Source organism: Rhododendron vialii, chromosome 10a (assembly GCF_030253575.1).
Source record: "Rhododendron vialii isolate Sample 1 chromosome 10a, ASM3025357v1".
Classification (NCBI taxonomy): Eukaryota; Viridiplantae; Streptophyta; class Magnoliopsida; order Ericales; family Ericaceae; genus Rhododendron; species Rhododendron vialii.
Window position 1 is genome coordinate 1717863 of NC_080566.1, and position 18844 is coordinate 1736706.

General features: G+C 38.1%; 3 protein-coding genes across 6 annotated transcripts; 1 reads left to right on the top strand and 2 right to left on the bottom strand.

Annotated features, from left to right (window-relative positions):
• Nucleotides 1-931: 931 nt before the first annotated feature.
• LOC131304189 (chalcone isomerase-like protein 1) lies at nt 932-5999 on the top strand. 3 transcript variants are annotated; one of them, XM_058331332.1, is made up of 4 exons: nt 932-1427; nt 4673-4913; nt 5132-5223; nt 5650-5999. In XM_058331332.1, exons 1-4 carry the CDS (start codon nt 1172-1174, stop codon nt 5781-5783), a joined length of 723 nt encoding a protein of 240 aa, XP_058187315.1. In that variant the 5' UTR covers nt 932-1171; the 3' UTR covers nt 5784-5999. The 3 variants fall into 3 exon arrangements, with proteins under 3 accessions (XP_058187315.1, XP_058187313.1, XP_058187314.1); XM_058331330.1 differs by lacking the exon at nt 932-1427 and adding an exon at nt 3484-4130; XM_058331331.1 differs by lacking the exon at nt 932-1427 and adding an exon at nt 3667-4130 and having other exon boundaries at nt 4685-4913.
• Nucleotides 6000-6383: 384 nt separating this feature from the next.
• Nucleotides 6384-10335, bottom strand: LOC131304188 (protein NBR1 homolog). Of its 2 annotated transcripts, none has more exons than XM_058331328.1 (4): nt 9994-10335; nt 7568-8281; nt 7171-7475; nt 6384-6729 (listed from the first exon to the last, which is right to left on the bottom strand). In XM_058331328.1, exons 1-3 carry the CDS (start codon nt 10054-10056, stop codon nt 7218-7220), a joined length of 1035 nt encoding a protein of 344 aa, XP_058187311.1. In that variant the 5' UTR covers nt 10057-10335; the 3' UTR covers nt 6384-6729; nt 7171-7217. The 2 variants fall into 2 exon arrangements, with proteins under 2 accessions (XP_058187311.1, XP_058187312.1); XM_058331329.1 differs by having other exon boundaries at nt 7171-7469; nt 9994-10330.
• A 2280-nt stretch (nt 10336-12615) lies between these two features.
• Nucleotides 12616-17279, bottom strand: LOC131304794 (altered inheritance of mitochondria protein 32-like). Its single transcript, XM_058332186.1, has 5 exons — nt 16827-17279; nt 15868-15953; nt 14987-15292; nt 14785-14868; nt 12616-13244 (listed from the first exon to the last, which is right to left on the bottom strand). The coding sequence occupies exons 1-5, from the start codon at nt 17241-17243 to the stop codon at nt 12896-12898; spliced, it is 1242 nt and encodes a 413-aa protein (XP_058188169.1). The 5' UTR covers nt 17244-17279; the 3' UTR covers nt 12616-12895.
• Nucleotides 17280-18844: the final 1565 nt, after the last annotated feature.

The window sequence follows — 18844 nt, forward strand, 5'->3', positions numbered from 1 at the left end:
CGCAATTGAAGGCCTAAACGCAGGAATTAGGCCGAAAAGCACCATCGATCGGCAGAGACTCAATACCGAAGGATCGAGAAGGTGTGCTTATCTTTGGTATTCGCTGCTCAGAAGGGTTGATGAGTATTGACCAGAGCACGAAAATAAGTCAGTCCACCAAGTTTGGGCCTATTCTGAGCTCGTCCGAATTTAGCCAATTTGGGTAATCTGAAATTAAATATCGTTTGAACTTTCGGGGTTAGGCTCGATCCAGCTGATCATGGAATTGAGCCTCCACGTATTCTACATCATAAAATGTTTCATCTTTTTACTAAACGAGTCTCTGTCTCTTGCTCTAAAAATGACATCAGCTTTTTATAAACGAACTGAGTTACAATCAACTCGAGATTAGCTCGTTTACCTAAAAGAGCTAAAACTTGAGTTAGAGCGCGACTCGCCTACCACGAGCTAAGTTTTAACAACCGAGGCTCGAGCTACTATGAAGGGCCTTAGTTTAAGCGGAGAATCGGATTTCACAGGCCGGGCCTAAACGATGAAATGTGTGGACCGACTAGAGATGGACCAACTCTATAGTCAGAGCGTCAGTCCGGGCGGGATGTCTGACCCAAAACTTGTTTTTTTGGGCCCTTCGAACTTTCCACTTAGAAAGTCTTGCAAATGAATCCAGCAATTCCCGAGCTCAAACTCGAACTCGAGTTTTTTGGTTCGTTGGCTAAGTTCAATTAAAGAGGCTTGTAATAAATGGTCAAACTCAGCTCGTTAAGGCTCAATCACAAATTTTTGGCTCGTTTAGTAAATAAGCCGAGCTCGACAAAGCTCGAATCGGCTCGACTCGTTTACGGCTCTATTTTATTATTATTAATTTATTTGCAAGCTATTTGATGTAAAGTTAAGTTGATTTGGCCAACGGGAAATAAATAAAAGAAACTAGCGAATCAACGAGCAATGAATCGCGCGATGCAGTGGGTTATCGACTAAATTAAGCAATGTCAATATTTTATGAACTCGAGATGATGCACGAAACCGGATCAAAGCCGGCTCGTCCAACTTCCGTCGTGGATGCTGTCATTCCAAGGCTGAGATGATTGAGATTGCGCCCAAAACTGGTGTTGCTATAAAGGCAGAAACATCTACAGAAGAGAAAAGGGTTGAATGCCATTGATCTTAATTCATGGAGAGAAATCTAATGAAGAGCCAAAAGAACGAAACAATCGAAGAAGAAGGAGAAGAGAAGAACAACGGGAAACAGCCGATGGACGATGATCCGCTGGAGGGTGAGGAAAAGAAAGAGGAGAAGGTGCAATTAGAGATTGAACCAAAGACTGGGATCTCGTTTCCGGTTAAGTTGGATGATGGGAAGCAGTTGAATGCTGTTGGTTTGAGGAAAAAAAGCATGCTTGGCATCGGCCTCAAAATTTATAGCTTCGGTATGGTTCCATTAAAACCCGAATTTTATTTAGTATATGTTGGTATATTACAAAAGTTTACACCAAAAATAAATTTTACAATGGACAAATTAACAGGTTGAGTCGTGGAAATCTCACTCTCTCTTTAAGAAGATTCAAGCCTTACGGTAATAAACCGGTGCAGTAGAAAAATATCTGACTTGTCCCCTCCAGAATATAAACTGCTCGATAATTTATCGTATGGTTCGGACCTACTCTGCACAAGTAGGAGAACCCAAAACTCCACAAAAGAACACCCTTACGCTTTGTCCAAAACTCTCACGTACATATTAAAACTCACTAGTTTTAAGAGAACAAAGATAGAAGAAAGAATTGAGTATGGAAGAAGCTAAGTGTTTTGGAAAAGGCTTTGCATTACTCTTGGCTTTCTTAGCTTGGATTGCTTCACTCAAGCAAGCCTTATATAGGCAAGAACGAATCTAAACCAAATCTTATCATTAATGACTAAATCTCATTGGATATATATGAATCCAAACTATATCTTTTCCATTAATGACTAAATCTACTTGGATATGAATAGATTTGCTAGATATGGATAGATATGCTCTAGATTTGCTAGATATGGATAGATATGAAAGATATGCTTCCGATTCTTTCTAGATTTACTAGATTTTTCTAGATTTACTAGATATTCTCCTTGATTCTTCTAGATTTGCATCGATATCCAAATAACTGCTAAGATAAGAGCCCTCTCACGCAGGTATACACGTGACTTGTAAAAATCTAGCACCGGAAAATGTACAGAAATTTGATATTAAAATAATAAATTACCAACAGTACATGTATGCACGACTACAGAACCTCATGTTTGAAATTAGAGAAGTGCTACGGATATTTGTGTAGTAGCACTTAAACAAGGTCATATCGATGTGGAATTCATAGTGTTGAGGTTGCGCACAACAACACAAGAAGACATGACATACTCAAAAACCAGACTCTAGTATTACCCCATACCTTATGGGAGAAATATTCGGGTAATATCTACCTCCAAATGACCGTATCGGATTGGGTATTTATGGGCATGAGTATAGTTGCCGTCCCACGGCTCAATAAGTGTAATTCTACTCTTCTTCTATATACTTTATTTTCAACAAGCTATATGAAAATGTTAGTTGTGAGTCCTATCTTAGGGAGAGTCTTGCCCAAGTTAGATAGTGCTAGACCTTTTTGCCAAATTAACGGAAATAACATAATTCAAAGTTACTTCATGCTTTATTTTGACAATAACAAAACACTCTTACTGTTCAGCACTTCGGAGCAATACTTTCTTTACAACAACAATTTATCTCTCCATGAAGTTTACACCTTACAGAGGGTCCGCCATTCAATTCGGAGGTGGCAAGGATTCCACTGAGGCCAAATATTTCAAACTTTGGGGTTGCTGGATAGTTTGTCTAATCGTTAACTTCAAGGCTACAGAAATAGTCGAGATGCACACAAACTAGCCTAGACATCTCGATATCAAACGGGAAAAAAAAGTTGGAGGGAATACTACACGAAAACATCTTCTCCCGGAACTGATCCTCTATTCGTTGGGGCAAGCACTCCTTCCTAAATCCTTATCTTGTGTTTCTCCCAAGATTCCTTCACGCATTTATTTTCATTCAGAATAAATGGCCCTTCAAATGCATCAATTTTTAGTTAACAATACTTCAAGGTAAACTTCGTGCATGGGCAACAAAAATACTGATGTCACTCTACTTCAATACACTCAAAATCTCGAAAGATAATTGTGCAGGAAGACACACATAAGAAAACCTACCATGTGGGATACGTATCCTACGAATTGTATCGTTTTCTTTCAAACTCGATACGTATCCTACCTTGTATTTTTTTTCATAGAAATCCTATGATACATTTATGTGTCCGTATCCGGCGATAGGAAAACCTTCCATGTGGGATACGTATCCTACGAATCATATAGTCTTCTTTCAAAAACGATACGTATCTTATTCTGCATCCTTTTTTGCAAGAAATCCTACCATACATTTGCGTATCTTACAATTACTGTTGAAGAAAAGTCATATGTAATCCTTACTGAATATTTATATGAGGATGAAGAACAAAAATTTTAGAGCAAGGAATCAAATTATCTAATGCTTACTTCGAGGCAGGCAGATATCTTATACATGCAAACATCATATCCTCATTTATGCAAATTTAATGCACCCTATCTTCTCCTCACCTGCTTCTACCTATAAAAGGACCCCAGTATTCATATACCCATCAGAAACCAACATCTACTTTCTCATCTTTGTCCCCATTTAACCAATTCTCATCGTCAAACAATGCCAACCTCCACCATGGATGATGTGATTTCCAAGGCTGAGATGATTGAGATTGAGCCCACAACTGGTGTTGCTATAAAGGGAGAAACACGTAAAGAAGAGAAAGGGTTGAATGCCACAGATCATAACGGAGAGAAGTCTGCTGAAGAGCCAAAAACCGAGACAGCTGAAGAAGAAATGCGAAACAGCGGGAAACAGCCGATCGATGGTGATGTGCCTAAGGAAGAGGAAAAGATAGAGGAGAAGGGGGAATTTGAGACTGAACCGAAGACTGGGGTCTCATTTCCAGTTAAGTTGGATGACGGGAAGCAGTTGAATGCTGTTGGAATTAGGAAAAAAAGCATGCTTGGCATCGGCATCAAGATTTACGGTTTCGGTATCATTCCCTCAATTCTCCAGTCTTTTTTAGTAAGTGCATACAGTAGATCTATTACTACAAAACCAACTATGAAATTAGAGCAGGGCTACGGACACAGATACGCAGATGTGTTCTGAGTCATCCGATGCACGTGAAACCCAGACGACCCGAACCTATCTTATTTGTGTCCCGAGCATTTTCCATGAAATTAAGTAGGACTTAACTGAGGTCATATCCACGTAGAAACGGGTGTGAAGAGAGGTTGCTCACCTGCAAAAAAGCAGAATAACAAACACTCCACAGCCCAAGAAGACATGACATGTTCAAGAACCAGAGACTTAGCCTATAGGATGAACAAAGGAACAATCAGAGTAAATCCGAATGCCTTGAAAACATTAGTCCAGAAAAAGGAAGAAAAGTAGCCAAGAATCCAGTGTGAAACACATATTGTTCTCTCTTTATAGCTTAATCAAGATTTTAGGTCCTGATCTCAGAGGATATTGAATTTCGTTCCACAGAAAAATGCAAGGTTAATTGCATGAATCATGTTCCAATTGCAGGGCTATATGCAGATAATGCGAGACTGAAGGAAATTCTCGAATCAAAATTTGGGAAAGCACCTACAAAACCAACCGAAGAAATGTATCAATTGGTGATTGACAGTGATGCGGGAATGCGAGTGCGACTGGTGATTGTGTTTTCTAACCTCACGATGAGCAGGGTAAGGAAGAATTTTGATGAGGGTCTGGGAGCATCAATCAAAAAGCTCACCGGTGGAAAGAACGACGAGCTTGCAAAAAAGTAAGTTGTCCTTTGAAAGTCACCTCAACTTCATAGGTAGATCGGTCATGCTATTAATTGCCCAATTGGCAGTGGTTAAGGAGGTACTAATGCCCCAAAAAATTTAGTACTAATGGTACACTTTTCACGCATTTCAATTCTATAAAATTTTATGTACTATTTTCAAATTCCAACACACTTTTTGAACTTGGTTGATCAATTTGTCTCTGTTGATGAAGGGTTATGGGTGAAGCATCAGATGACATAAAGTTTACATCTGGTTCAGTAGTTGAGATTTCTCGGCTTCCAGGATACATTCTCCAAACAAAAGGTAAGGATGTGAGAGTGAACTATAGTAAACTAACCATCTACTCCATATTATATGAACTCTGCTAGGGGTATACAATGCAGGTAAGTGTCAAGTTCGTCACATTCTCATTTAAGGACACGGGGACACGATGATTTACTTAGTATTTGTTTATATTTTCTTGATTAAAATGGTGTTTAGGAAGTAACAGAGAGCATTTCACATATAATATCAGTCCTACGCATAATTCCATGACAATTTTGAATTAGAAATATGCTTTCTAAGTAAATGTCCAATTAAACGTGTCGGATATGGTCAATTTTCTTTCCGGAGTTCTGAGTGCCCGACACACATGCAGTTTATGCAGTAGAGAAGCCCTTGAAACATAGACTATCATGAAAGCCTGAAAGAGGAAATTTTAACAAAAGTTCGTTTTTTTGATGTGTGCAGTCATGGGCGAGGTGGTGAGCAAGGTGGAAAGTGAACTCCTCTGCAGGGCCTTTATCAACATGTACCTTGGAGATGACCCTTTTGACAAGGAAGCAAAAGATAGATTTGGAATGTCTCTGATTACTCTCTTCTAAAAGGAAAACTCCAAGAACTTCTAGCTTTGTTAAGGAATAAGATATATTGGTACCATGTAGCAGCTGGAAATTTGCTCAATCAAGGATAAGTAGAGAGGAAGTGTCGGTATCCAATGCCCAATCTGATATCCATTCAACATGTCCCTCTAAAATAGGTATAACCTGAGGATTTGTACTGTGAATTTGTTATTATGAAAGCCAAAAATCTTTCCCCAACTTTATACAGCATAATTCCCTCCCTTTAATACGATGAATAGGTAGTCCACTCCCAGACTGCGCTGCACATGAGTGTGAATTGCAATGTAATAAGCTCAATGAGATCTCAATACATCCACTAAGAATAAATAGTGATGAATAAAGCTGAGACGTGAAACCCTAACCCAAGGTTTTAAATCGCAGTATCGGAAAACGTAACAGTATCAGTGGTAAGGCCATATATTAGACGGTATTGGTGATACGGCCATATATTGGCGGGTATGCAAGTAAATAACGGCATCAGAGATCCAAAATCCCGTTATTTAACGGTCGATACAATACGCCACGGCCTTTTTTTAAAACCCTACCCTAACCAAAATAGAAAAGGAAATAAGCCATGTCAAATTTAGAAAAAAAGAGAGAGTGGAAATACCATATCACTTGAGTGTGAACATTGTAACTACTTTACCTAGAAAGTTAATTACCAAGAGTTCACTGATAGCAAAAACTTAAAAAACAATTCTCAAATCATAGCCTAAAGTATGCATGTATCCATTCTGCAAAAATGTTGAAGTATTTTCTAAGAACATTTTGACTCCCTGCATGGCCAAATGTGCTGCTTTTTCCTTGTCCTGCAGACAATTACATGATTCCAAGAACACTAGACCCGGCACTTGGCCCTTTGCTGTGCCTTCATGTGGTTCCGCCGCTTTACATAATTGTGTACAATCCATTCTATGTCAGATGATCCCTGCAGTCAAGGCATAATAATGCTAATAACGAAGTTGAGATTTCTAGTCTATCGTAAGAGAAAACAATGATGCTAAAATGTCTAAATCATTTAAAGTATGAATCCTAGAGGAGTATATGGATATTACGAGACAACAGTCCAGCCGAGCATGTTTTTTGTGAGGTTCTTTCTTGATTCTAGTGTCTACAACTTTCTTTCAACGTAAGTTTTTCTTTAGATTTCTAGAAACTAAAACTACTTTTTGTCACACAAACTCATTGATTTCATATCACTCATCTTTTGACCGGGTATACAGTACGAAAATTTGAAAATACCCTTTCAATGTTTTCTCAAAAATGGATTTTCTCGGACAAGTTATGAATAACATCAACTGAACAAATTTCAGAGAAGTATTATTTAAAACTGCTTCTTAAATATACAACCAAATAGAGCAGAACTCACCTTTTCGTGCATCCCCAGATCCGAAGCAGACGCCCCCCGGAGTTTGTTCAAGTTGAAGCCATCTCTCTTCGTCCCATTCCTTGTCCGTGTAAACTTCTTAAAACACTTGTCTTAATCATCTTCCTCGCTTCCAATTGATCTTTTGACATTCCATTTAGACTTCTTAAAACACTTGGCTTCATTTTATCGCCATCCTTTATGCTGATGTCTTGAATGAGAAGACTTCCAAGGCCCGTCACACACGGTCTTATTAAACTATCTCGTAAAACATCAGCAGATGACGGATTTGTGCAAAATTTCTGAAACTGGGAAGAGGAAGAAAACAAGAAATATATATGTTTTGCAAAAAAAAAAAAACATAACCAAATAATCGAGAAAGATAATTACAGAAACAAACCTGATCTGGTGACTGTTGTATTGGGTCATGCTTAGGAAAACCCTTGACAGCTCCATGGATTGAAGCAGGGTCCAAACGAAGAGTACTTGCATTTCTGTCGATATTTCCCTTATTCAACTCTTTTTGATAGCTCTTTTGGATTGGAGCAATAGATTCATCACCTAGAGACTTCTTTGGCGTAGAAAATGTATCTTTTGAAGTTTCTAAAAACTCGGACGCTTTTTGATCTATTTCGGAAGCTCCAATAGTTTGACACCCTGATTTAAGCTTTGCTAAACATTCCACTATGTGACTGAACTCTAGATTAGAGGATGCATCACCATTCATCAGATTGTCGAATGGCTCTGAAGTTCTACCCTGCAATGGCTTAGGAACATATTTTAAGAACTCCTCAAAACAGGTATAGACACTAGACAATGAGTGTCTTGAACTTCTGCCTGTTTCTTCCCTAGCTCTCATTCTCTTGTGATAGTCTAAACGTGCAGTTATCATCATGGGATTCAAGCATTGTTCAATGGCATAGTAAAAATCTTCTTCATCAACAAGTGCCACATTGTCGGTATCTTCATCAATATACGTAAGGACAAGATTGGCGTCTGGGCTGAGATTGAAGAGATAGAGAATTCTCGCTTTTAGTCCATCCAAATCAATATCAAGAAGTCCATTCTCATCAACATAAGAATGGAAGCACCTAAGTGAATCTCCATATTTGATCTGACACCAAAGCAATTATACGTGAAAGATAATAACCATTTTATCCATGCATAGAGATACATAACTATGACTATGAGAAATGGAATGCTAAAATAGTGGTAAGAGCGTTGTTTGCAGTTGCGAACTCGAGGGTTATTTACTTCACACATAAATGTCGAAAAAGTCACACAATAACCCAGTACCCTAAACCACTCAATTTTCATTTCAAAAGATGCACACCAAATCAAATCAAATCTCCTTTCCGAGTTCAATGGTACATTGATATAGAGATTCTTTAACAGAACAAAACCAATAGATAGCAAGACATTGGATCATTGTTTATGTGCCATAATAACAATGCCCCTAAACAAACATGATGCAAAGTTGTTTCTTTCTGGGTACCATGCTGTTTTTTGTAATTCAGCAATTCGACGGATTTTCATGGAAGAAGATATGAAGTTCTTGTCCCTCGTCTAACATGATCATTAAGTATGTTTCCGCAGATGACAGTATATGTGATCAGGTACAGTAACTTAAAGCATGCAAATTAATTAAGGATAGTGATTTTCACACTCCCATTTCTCATATCCACACTCCTTTATTGTTTCTATTCATGTGAGTGTACAATGTTACTCTTTCATTGGTTCAGTTTTTCACAACATGAATAAAGCTAAAAAAGGAGTGTGGATGGTAAAAAGGGGAGTGCTAAATTCAATTGCCTTAATTAACGAGAAATGTAATACTCCTACGAACTAAGAAATGTCTAAATTTGAATAACCGCGCAAGGAAAAATTATTCAATAATTTCTTGTGCGCAAGGGTTATCAACTTCTGATTCCCTACTTGTGCCTACTGTATGTGTACAATTTCTCTTTGCTTCAACTCTCAAGTATAGTGATTCCACTTCTATGTTGACATGGCCTTTTTTGTTGTTGTTGCCTTTTTAGTTCTAAAAATTTTAAATGAGGAACACCAAAATTGACATGGGATGGTGTGGTAAAGGAGAAACGATTATTCGGCCCTTGACAAAGCATGACAAGGAACCAAAGTCATGTAGCCGACCCAATTGACTAGGACACAAGACTTAGTTTGGTTTGTTAAACTACTAACAAGGAGCAAAACAAGTAAGATGCCAATCCAATATCACTAAAAACACAAGGACAACGCATCCACATTTCGTTATCGTTAAAAGGTATGCCCAATAATGAATTGCATCTATTCCCAACTCGAAATCCATAAAGAACGTGATGGGAGATAAATCTCTTTCGCTCAAGGCAAGGACTGAAAGGGAAAGCCTTGACCAGGCCAGCTTTTCAGGATGTTAAGTTTCTTCCTTGCTCTATTCTCCTCAAGCATAAAGTAGTTAGTGCACAAGTTCACTGACGTCCAAGCAACGACAACATTAAAAAGCTTCAAGTTTTCAACTTCACTCAAGGTAGAACATTAGTCACAAAATCCTTCGAAATGCGTTGCGCTCGCTCTCGTGGTCTTTGGTAGTTTGGGATATGTTTGAAAGACATTTTCACGCTTGCGGAAACAACTATAGTCTAAATTAAGTGTTCTAAAATTTGGCCGCGGTGGTGGTCCAACGGCTAGATTAGGCAGCCAACTAATCGGCCTCCGCCCGACTAGCGCCCAGCTATTTTTAGAACATTGCGCGGAAACTTATGAACAAAGTACCAGTATTCAGATGAGTTGCGTCAATAAATGAACAAAAAGAAGAGGATTGATTACCTTGATTACTAGAGCGGAAACCATGATTGATGTGATCAATCGGGAAACAATCAGAAAACCCATTTGGAGATACGCGAAGAAATGAATTTAAAGGCATGTTTCGTTACTAAGTTGGATCGATGCAGGACTCGAATTTGCTTGCTTGAGGTTTCCTATGCCTAAAGGATACTGACACTCTGGAGGGAATCGTTAGTCTTTCTCTTGAATATTCTTTTCCATGATATGAAAATTCTATTAACTATGCATTATCATAGTGCGATCTTCCTAGGTATATATGATACTACAAAATAGGGTAATGATTTTCACACCAAATTATTCATTGCTCCTGGAGTACGCCGCATGCTATCCCAGATTTTTCCTCAACCTCAAAATTCTGTGGGATCCGAGAGTGGACCTCAGTGTAAAGTGTAATGTGTAATGTGTGGTGAGAAGAGACTTAGAGCACTGTCATGTGGTTGGTGTCTCAATGGCACTGAATAATCTCTCCATTTTTTTTAGGATCGCACTTCTTTCTCTCTTTTATCTTTTTAGTAAAAAAAAAAAATACACACAAAAGTGTCACTAAAATACAAAAAATGAAGTGTTTGTAAAAAAAAAAATGTGAAAACATTTCCCTATAAAATATATACGAGACGGTGACACCCCAAAAAACACCTAAAAAAACACCCCAAATCTCAATCTCATAGTTCCCGATCAAATTTTTATGATCCAAACCGTTCAATGTGTGTAGAATGTGATTTTAAGGGTGCCCGCCAGAAATTAGCAAAAAATATAACATGGAAAGGCTTGATTTGAGCAGTTTTTATTTAAACCGTTCAATAAAAAACTCGAAACTGTTCGGATCAAGCCATTCCCGGTTATTTTTTTTTGCTGATTTCTCTCGAGTACTCTTAAAATCACGTTCTGATCACATTGAGCAGCTCGGATCATCAAAATTGATCGGGAGCTATGGGGTGTTTTTTTAGGTGTTTTTATGGGTGTCCCCGGAACCGCCCCGAAATATATATGAACAACAATTGTAGAAATTACCAAACACGAAAGCAAAAAAGACAATTTGTTATCTAAAACCAATGCCATCAATGCGTTTTTAATCCAAAATATTAGTCTCCCGTGGAGGGTAAATAGACAATGGAGGCAAAAGATGATGTCAAATTGACCATTATTAATGCAAGCCCATCCACGGTGAGTGGTGCATTAAGCAGCATGACAACCAAAGATTTACCAGAATTTATTAGGGCTAACTTGCCCATATTGGTCGACAATTATCGTACAAGCACAAAACTTCTATAAAGTAAAGTGTAGTTTCTAACCTAGCTTATGTGGGATGGGATGGAAACTATACAGTCTATATGTATTCCCCTTATTTGGTTGAAATATTGCACAGAACTCTATAGATTAAAAGTATGGTTTTTTAAGATACCATTATCGTTATGCGCTTCACTTTTATTTTTTTGGGATGTTTTACGTTGCTTTCGTATTTCCCTGACAAATATGCAAAATCATGAATTAGGAAGTTGACTATCGTCTTCATACGTAAGATTTCAATTTCGAAGCCTCTTAGGTACTAGAAGTCTTATGGGACTGGTCTATATGGGTTGTTATCTCGGCATTACTCGGATTCCATGCTATGGGATTTGGTTTTTATGAATTAGTTGAGGTGCACGACACCCAAGTTATCAAAACAAAAAATGTATGAAAACCGATTCGCAAGCATCTCTCTCCCCCTCCCTCTGTTGTTTGCTATTTGTGGTCAAAAGAGTTCGCCAGCGAAAGGGGCTGAGTTTTGTTTTTTCAGCGAATAAGATCATTTCATTTATATTAAAACGAAAGGGGCTGAGTTATGTTGAGAGCATGAGAGAGGCTCAAAAAACGGGTACTTAACATGAGGTGTATAGTCTAACCATAGGTACATCTTAACATGAGGTGTCTAGTCTAACCATAGGTACATCAACATGAGGAGATTCATACAAAAAGTTTGATGGGAAAAATTAAAATAAAAAAACCCCAGTAAAATTCTCCAACATCTGAGGCACAAAAACATCATCATACGGCTCAAATTTAACATCGGAACTTTTCATAGGCACTTCACAAGCTGCTGGTTCCATTCCTGGCACTACTAACACTGCTTGATCATCTCACTCGTTATCTCCTCAATCTTATCACAGCCGTTGATCTCCTGATACTTGGTCAGGTCGGGAATACCGGAGTTCCGACCAGTGAGTTCTTGAACAAAAGCTCTAAATTCTGATGCAGGGGTCTTCACTTCCAAGGGGTCAGTAATCACTCTCTCTCACGCACGCGCACACAGAATTGACAACCTTCACTGGTTTAGTGTTCTTGGTTTTTGCCTGTTCTTGTTCTAATACTATCAAATAAACAGGCCCTTTTGGGTGTGTGTCTCTATGTGTGTGCGCGCACGCGTGAGAGAAAGAGAGATTTCTGCATGTGCAAGGAAATGAGTAATTGAGCGGCGAAGAAGATGTTTCCGGGAACAAAAATGCTAGTACCACACAACACATTGCTCAAACAAATGCACAAATACTCACAATGGATGCTAGTACCACTACTATGCCTCCCGCAAAAGGTAATTGGAGCAGAGAAGATAAAGGTGAGAGAACAATATTGTGGGAAAAGAAATTACAGTAACTAATACTAAACGTAACCATAGTAAGTGTAACCATAAACCACAAAAGGCTCACCAATATGTTTTGACATCAATTTTGCTAAGACCAGTAATTCCTCCTGATAGTGCTTTGCAAGCCGATATAACCACCTTTTTCCTTCTAAAGGACTGAATTGTGCAGTAGATTATTTACTAAATTTCATTTGCCTCTCTTAAAAAACGAGGGTATACAATCCACATCCGAAAACAAAAGGAACCGATTGCGATGCGAAGCATCTTTTAACCTGACCTTCGATAGAAGCTGTAAGCCACAGCAATTGTTGCCACTGCTCCAACCACACCAACTGCTGTAAGGACCTCACTTTGCTCCCACTTTCCCATCCAGCCTGAACATTTTCCCAGCTCTTTCTTTCCTTTCACTTCAGCGGTTTCTTTCGCCTCCGAACTTCCATCTTGGCAGCATGAAACCCCATTAGCACCCTGGCAACAACTTGCCACAACCCCATTCTCGACTTGAACTTTCTTCTCTCCTTTGTGCTTCTTCTTGCTTTTCTCCTCATCTTTTCCATTTGGAATCTTCTGTTCCTTTGCTTTCTCAGCAGGTTCAACATATACACCCATTTGCCCCCTGCAGATGAACTTGGTTAAATCCATGCTTCTTATGTTCTTCAGTAAAATGTCAAGGCAATAAAAATGAGGTATACCGTATAGGTAAACTAAAGATAGAAGTATTATTCATTCTTATGAAGACTAAATATGATGGTACTAAAAACTATAGTACCATCTGAAAGGTGATCTTAGAACCTCACGCAACATACGCAGACGACCTTCAAATTATATATGCAAGGGAATACGTTAGCAGGTGAATCATATATTGCAGGCATACAGTAGTTCTCAGACCAAGTTTAAACATCAACATAAGAGCCAAATCAAGTTACTTGAGACTAGTGTAAAATAAGAAGCTCTATCTATGCTGGAGTAGAATTGTACAAGGTTCTAGGAAAATCCCTCAAAATTCTAGGAAAATATGACCAGATAGTACAGAGTCGAGAGACTATGAGTAGACAATTGGATTTTTGAGCACCGACCAAGTAATACAAAAGGATACCCATGGCTTCCAAGAAGAAAGTTTAAATAACACAAGACCCAGAAAGCTGCAAAACACAAATTAAATGGAAAAATTGACAAGATTTAGCAATTAGGTAATGGCCTTCTGCTGGAAAGAACGGTTCAGAAACCTATTTGAAGTAATAATGTCAAAATTAAGTTTCTAACCCATTCTAAATGGCTCCAGAGGCTAGGACTCAATAATGGAGGATGCCACACTCACCCCAGTTGGTTCCAGTGCCGCTCCACTCAACCGTATGAATGATAATTCTAAGTGGTTTCAGATGTAAGCCAAAGGACGGGGGAATAAGCTCACAAAACGTCACTCAAGTAATTCACACTATCTTCAGTTTTCCCACAGTTGCAGCTACTATGTGGCAACACAAATTTAAAAATACACAAAAATAAAATCTGTTATTTTTGCGTCATCATCTCGAGCCAACTGATAAAAGCTTATTCTTATAAAGGAGCTGCCAAACTTGGAGTTGATCACATGGAGATGAAGTCTATACATCTGCATGTGTACAATATACATGAGTCATGTGTGCGTACTTGACTTTTTCCATCTGGTTCATACCAAATGCTATGCTTAATGACATAGGCAAAACAAAAAGAAATTAAGCTGCTGAGCTACATAAGCGTTTATATTTTCAAACAGGAGTTTTATTCCAAGACAGTAATACTAAATTAACTCTGACAAAAAGAAAAGACCTGAAAATCAGAGGGCAAAACCTCACCACAAATTTAACAGTTAAAAAAAATTGGAACACCACACTATGCATACAATAACATATATCAAAAAAAGTTCTATAATTTTCTGATAAAAAAAAAACATATACCAAAAAAAGACTATATCACCATTAGTACTCACTGGAAACCTTAAAACCACGACAGTGTAAAACAAATATTAACCCCAACAAGTCAACAACAATCTTAGTCAAGTGTGTAACGCAACCCCAACCTCCAGTATCTCGAGAAAATTGCCCAATAGTCACAATAGCTACATAACATTCTAAAAAAATCCATGGCAAAAGACAGAAAGTAACTTCAAAGATACAAACCTCCAAAGGCGATCTATGATCTCTCCCTTTCCAATATGTTGATCCAGCATTTCAGGCACATCATCAGGAGTAACATAACCATACCTACAAAATAACAAGACTCATTGTTGACACCATAGCAGCACCAAATGAATCCCTTCTACTAAAGGCTTCAAGAGAAAAGGAAAAAAAATAAAGCAATATGCATCAAATGTGAACTAACCAGTGACCAGCAATTTTTCCCTCTGCATCTGGACTGAAAATTATGATGTTCCCAGCATATTTGTGACCCCCAATATGCGAACAAGCACTCACAAAAACCTGATCCTTCAATCCCCTCGTTTCAATCTCCTCTTCAAACTTCTCAATAAGAACTGGTCCACAAACACCACATCTTTTATCTCTATTGGCATGAGCACAAACGAACACATGAGAACCAGCCAACACCTCTGGCACTCCTGATGCCCACGGTTTGCCACTCACGATTACATCCTCAACAAAGCTATCCACATCTGAGTCCTTCAACCCCCTTCAATAAAGACAATAAACAAAATCATTAAGAAATGAAGCTCTAATGCTTCCCAATCCACAAGTTACAAGCATTCTCTTAGACTCCACGGAGGAAACAAATAATTTCTTTAAATTCAACACAATCTTATGACTCAACATTGAAAAAAAGTAGGAAGTAAAGCCAAAGATAGTTAAACAAGTTCCTAGAGTAAATTTTACGAAATGGAGAGAATTGCAACTGAAAGCTTAAACAGTCCAGAGTCCTAGTATACCTGTCTCATAACATCAACCAAGAAAAGGAACAAAATACTGGAGTAATCAAGAAATGAGCACTAGTTCCTCACAACCAAGAAACTGCATGTAAATGTCACAATCTCAGACTCCATGAAGAAATTTCGAAAAGCAATACACTAACAAACAATTCCCTCAAATTTAGCACAATCTGAGATCTAGCAAGGGACAAATTAGCAAGTAAAAGTGTAAAACAAGAAGTTACTGTCTAAAACACAGTTTCTAATAATTCTCACCAAATGCAAGACGTCACAACCTAAAAGACAATTACGATTAAAAGTGTAACGAATCCTCCTTACTTACCTGTACTTAATCATCTCGGGGAAAATAAGAACATCTCCATCTGAAAACTCAGTTCCCTCGCGTCCCTCGCATACAGTCAGACGAGTCTGCCAAATAAAACAACAATAAATCAAAACTCATCAAATCAACAAAACTCAGAACAAGTCTCTCCTTCTTTCATAGGGATGCAAACGAGCCGAGCCAAGTTTTAGAATGTACATGTTTGTTTGTTAAGTTTTTAGCAAACTCAAGCTCAAACTCAATCACAATTGATGAGCCGAGCTAGTCCAGGCTTGAGTGGAGCTCGAGCTTGTTCACAAGCCTTAAAGAGGCAAATAAATCATAAAATTGTGGTCCTATAAAGGTCTACTGTATACATAAAGAAGTTCATACATATACAAAATTATCAGACAATATATACATACAAGTTTACAGTACATGTAAAAATTTACACAGATACATGATGTTATAAAAAGTTCAATATGTACATATATAATTTCTTCCATATACGAGTTATATAAGTTTCATCTTCAAAAAAAAAGAAGTTATACTATAAATTATACACATTCGAGTTTATATATGAAATTGTATACACATTCAAGTTTATATATGAAATTTTCATTATATACACATACTCTAAATTCAATCAAGCTGAATATAGGCGGCCTCAGGCTTAGCTCATTTACTACACGAGCCCAAAATTGGGGTTCCGGTTCGGTTCGTTCACTAGACGAATAAACTCGGACGAGTCAAGCCTCAAACAATTCGCGAACGACTAGGTGAATCATTCGCAGCCCAGCCTTCCAACACACATACACACACAAACACAAGCTCTGTGCAAATACGTTTGAGGGAACGTTTCAAAACTCCTAGATCTATCTCCGAACCTCTTCACAGTTAACAACTAAATCGTAAACGACTTCGTTCTCGTCGAATTCAAATTAATTAACTCTAACGAATCCACCGGTACGAAACTTAACCTTGACGCCGATTTCGTTCTTGCGAGTCTTGAGAGCTCCGGAGAGAAGCTTGGGGAGCGGATCGGAATCGGAGCTCTCGACGCGAGAGGGCCAGGAGTCGTAGCTTCCGTAGCAGAGGAACACGTGGCGGTCGAAGGGAGGGTCGACGGTGCCGGCGAGTTTCTCCTTGTACATCTCCGGCCGTTTGAACCCGAACTCCACGTCATCGGCGGCGGCGGAGGAGGAGGAGAGAGAGTTGGTGATGGTGTTGTCCACAGCTTCGGCCATGGAGGAGAGTGGGGAGGAAAGAGAGAGGGGAGGAGAGAGAGGAGTTGCGGGGAGAGAGTGGGAGGAGGAGAGGAAGCGAATGTGTGATGACGAGAGAGAGAAGCGGGAGTGGGCGAGGGTGAGGAATCGCGACGGGTGCGCAGTGCGCATTGGGCTTGTTTTAGCTTTTGGTTGATGGGATTTGGGAGGATGAGAGACAGTCTTGAGCGGGAAGCTAAGATGCGCGGGGGTGGAGAGTGCATTCCACGCTCTGGTATGGGTGGTTGTAACTTGTACTCCAGCACGTGCTTCGGTGCTATTTTCTTTTTCTACAAGATTTGGTTGGTAGTACTATTATTTTTTTTTATTCAAAAAGAGATGCCGTAGACGTAAGAGTTCAAGGTTTCAACGATTATTTCACTAAACTAGAAGAGGGTCACAATACCAATTAAATCCAGGGAAAATGATGGTTCATAACGTATTTTAATAATTAATATCCACCAAAGACATTTTTAGTATGAACAAATATTCTCAGTATGTCATTGGTAAGTAAGTATTAATTATCAAAACACGTCATTAGCCGTCATTCTCTCTTAATTTTCTATCAGCTAGATGAATGTTTTTTCCAACTTTGCTAAAATCACAAACTCTAACATTAATGTGGGCCCACACACAGTGTGTGTCGGGTACACTACTGAGGTTATTCGGCTAAATGACATTTTTTTGTCATTGTTCAAATTTTTTTTCATATTTGATAGTTTATCGTTAATTTTTTTGTCGATTATCGATTCTTCTTGACAAGAGGAATCTAAAAAGTAAAAAATTACGATTGAAACATAATTTTTTTAATAAAGACAAAAATAAGCTAATAAGTCAATTTTTTCATCTTTATTCAAAATAATTTAGGTTTCAATCATAATTTTATACTTTTTAAATTTCTCTTGTCATGACGAAACAATAATCCACAAAAAGCTGAAGAAAAACTAACAAATGTGAAAAAAAATTGAATAAAGACAAAAATAAGTCATTTAGCTTATTTAGCCGAACAACCAACATGAGAGAGTTTGTGGCTTTGTGTTAGTGTTTATCGTTGTAGACTTTATTTATTTTTCAATAATCGGATTCAATGTTTTCAATAATCGGATTCAATGTATTTATAGTTGTAGACTTTATTTTTTTTCCAATAGTCGGATTTAATTCATAAGAATCACAAACTGTTCTTTTACGTGATGGGTGACAATTACGTACTCCCTCCGTCCCTAAATAAGTGTTCGGCGCGCAAAACTAGGCTTTACAAAACATGCATATTTTTTATTAAAAAATTTAATTTTTTTTCACAATCTAATAGAACTCATTACTATCTATTGATTTGTGAAAAAAATTAATTTTTTTAATGAAACAAATGCATCTTTTTGAAGGCCTAGTTTTGCGCGCCGGACACTTATTTAGGAACGGAGGGAGTAATACACAACTCAACTCTCCTCATTTTATAAGGATTTAGGACCAGCTTTGTAGACGGTAAGATTCTAAGCGCAATGCAGGCGGAGTCTAAACAGTTATCTAATGGACAATAAATATTTAGTAATAAATGAGCAAGACTGTCTTAATTCCAGATTGCTAACTTAAAGAGCTTCCAAAATTGTACTTTTCTTTGATGTTTTAAGAACTAGGTTTTCTCACTAGTCTCAATGGAGTTAATAACATCTTGAAGGTTTCCAATCTGTCTGATACTACTATAATCCAAGCCTTAACCACCAATTCTTTAGGGAAAT

Coding starts and splice junctions, on each gene's coding strand:
- LOC131304189 (XM_058331330.1), top strand. CDS start 3,755: ATGCCAACCTCCACCATGGATGATGTGATTTCCAAGGCTGAGATGATT. Junction 4,131..4,672: donor CATCAAGATTTACGGTTTCG/GTATCATTCCCT, acceptor TTCCAATTGCAG/GGCTATATGCAGATAATGCG. Junction 4,914..5,131: donor AACGACGAGCTTGCAAAAAA/GTAAGTTGTCCT, acceptor CTGTTGATGAAG/GGTTATGGGTGAAGCATCAG.
- LOC131304188 (XM_058331328.1), bottom strand. CDS start 10,056: ATGGGTTTTCTGATTGTTTCCCGATTGATCACATCAATCATGGTTTCC. Junction 8,282..9,993: donor TTTCCGCTCTAGTAATCAAG/GTAATCAATCCT, acceptor CTTTGGTGTCAG/ATCAAATATGGAGATTCACT. Junction 7,476..7,567: donor TACAACAGTCACCAGATCAG/GTTTGTTTCTGT, acceptor TCCTCTTCCCAG/TTTCAGAAATTTTGCACAAA.
- LOC131304794 (XM_058332186.1), bottom strand. CDS start 17,243: ATGCGCACTGCGCACCCGTCGCGATTCCTCACCCTCGCCCACTCCCGC. Junction 15,954..16,826: donor AGAACGAAATCGGCGTCAAG/GTTAAGTTTCGT, acceptor TTTATTTGGCAG/ACTCGTCTGACTGTATGCGA. Junction 14,869..14,986: donor GGAAAAATTGCTGGTCACTG/GTTAGTTCACAT, acceptor GTTATTTTGTAG/GTATGGTTATGTTACTCCTG.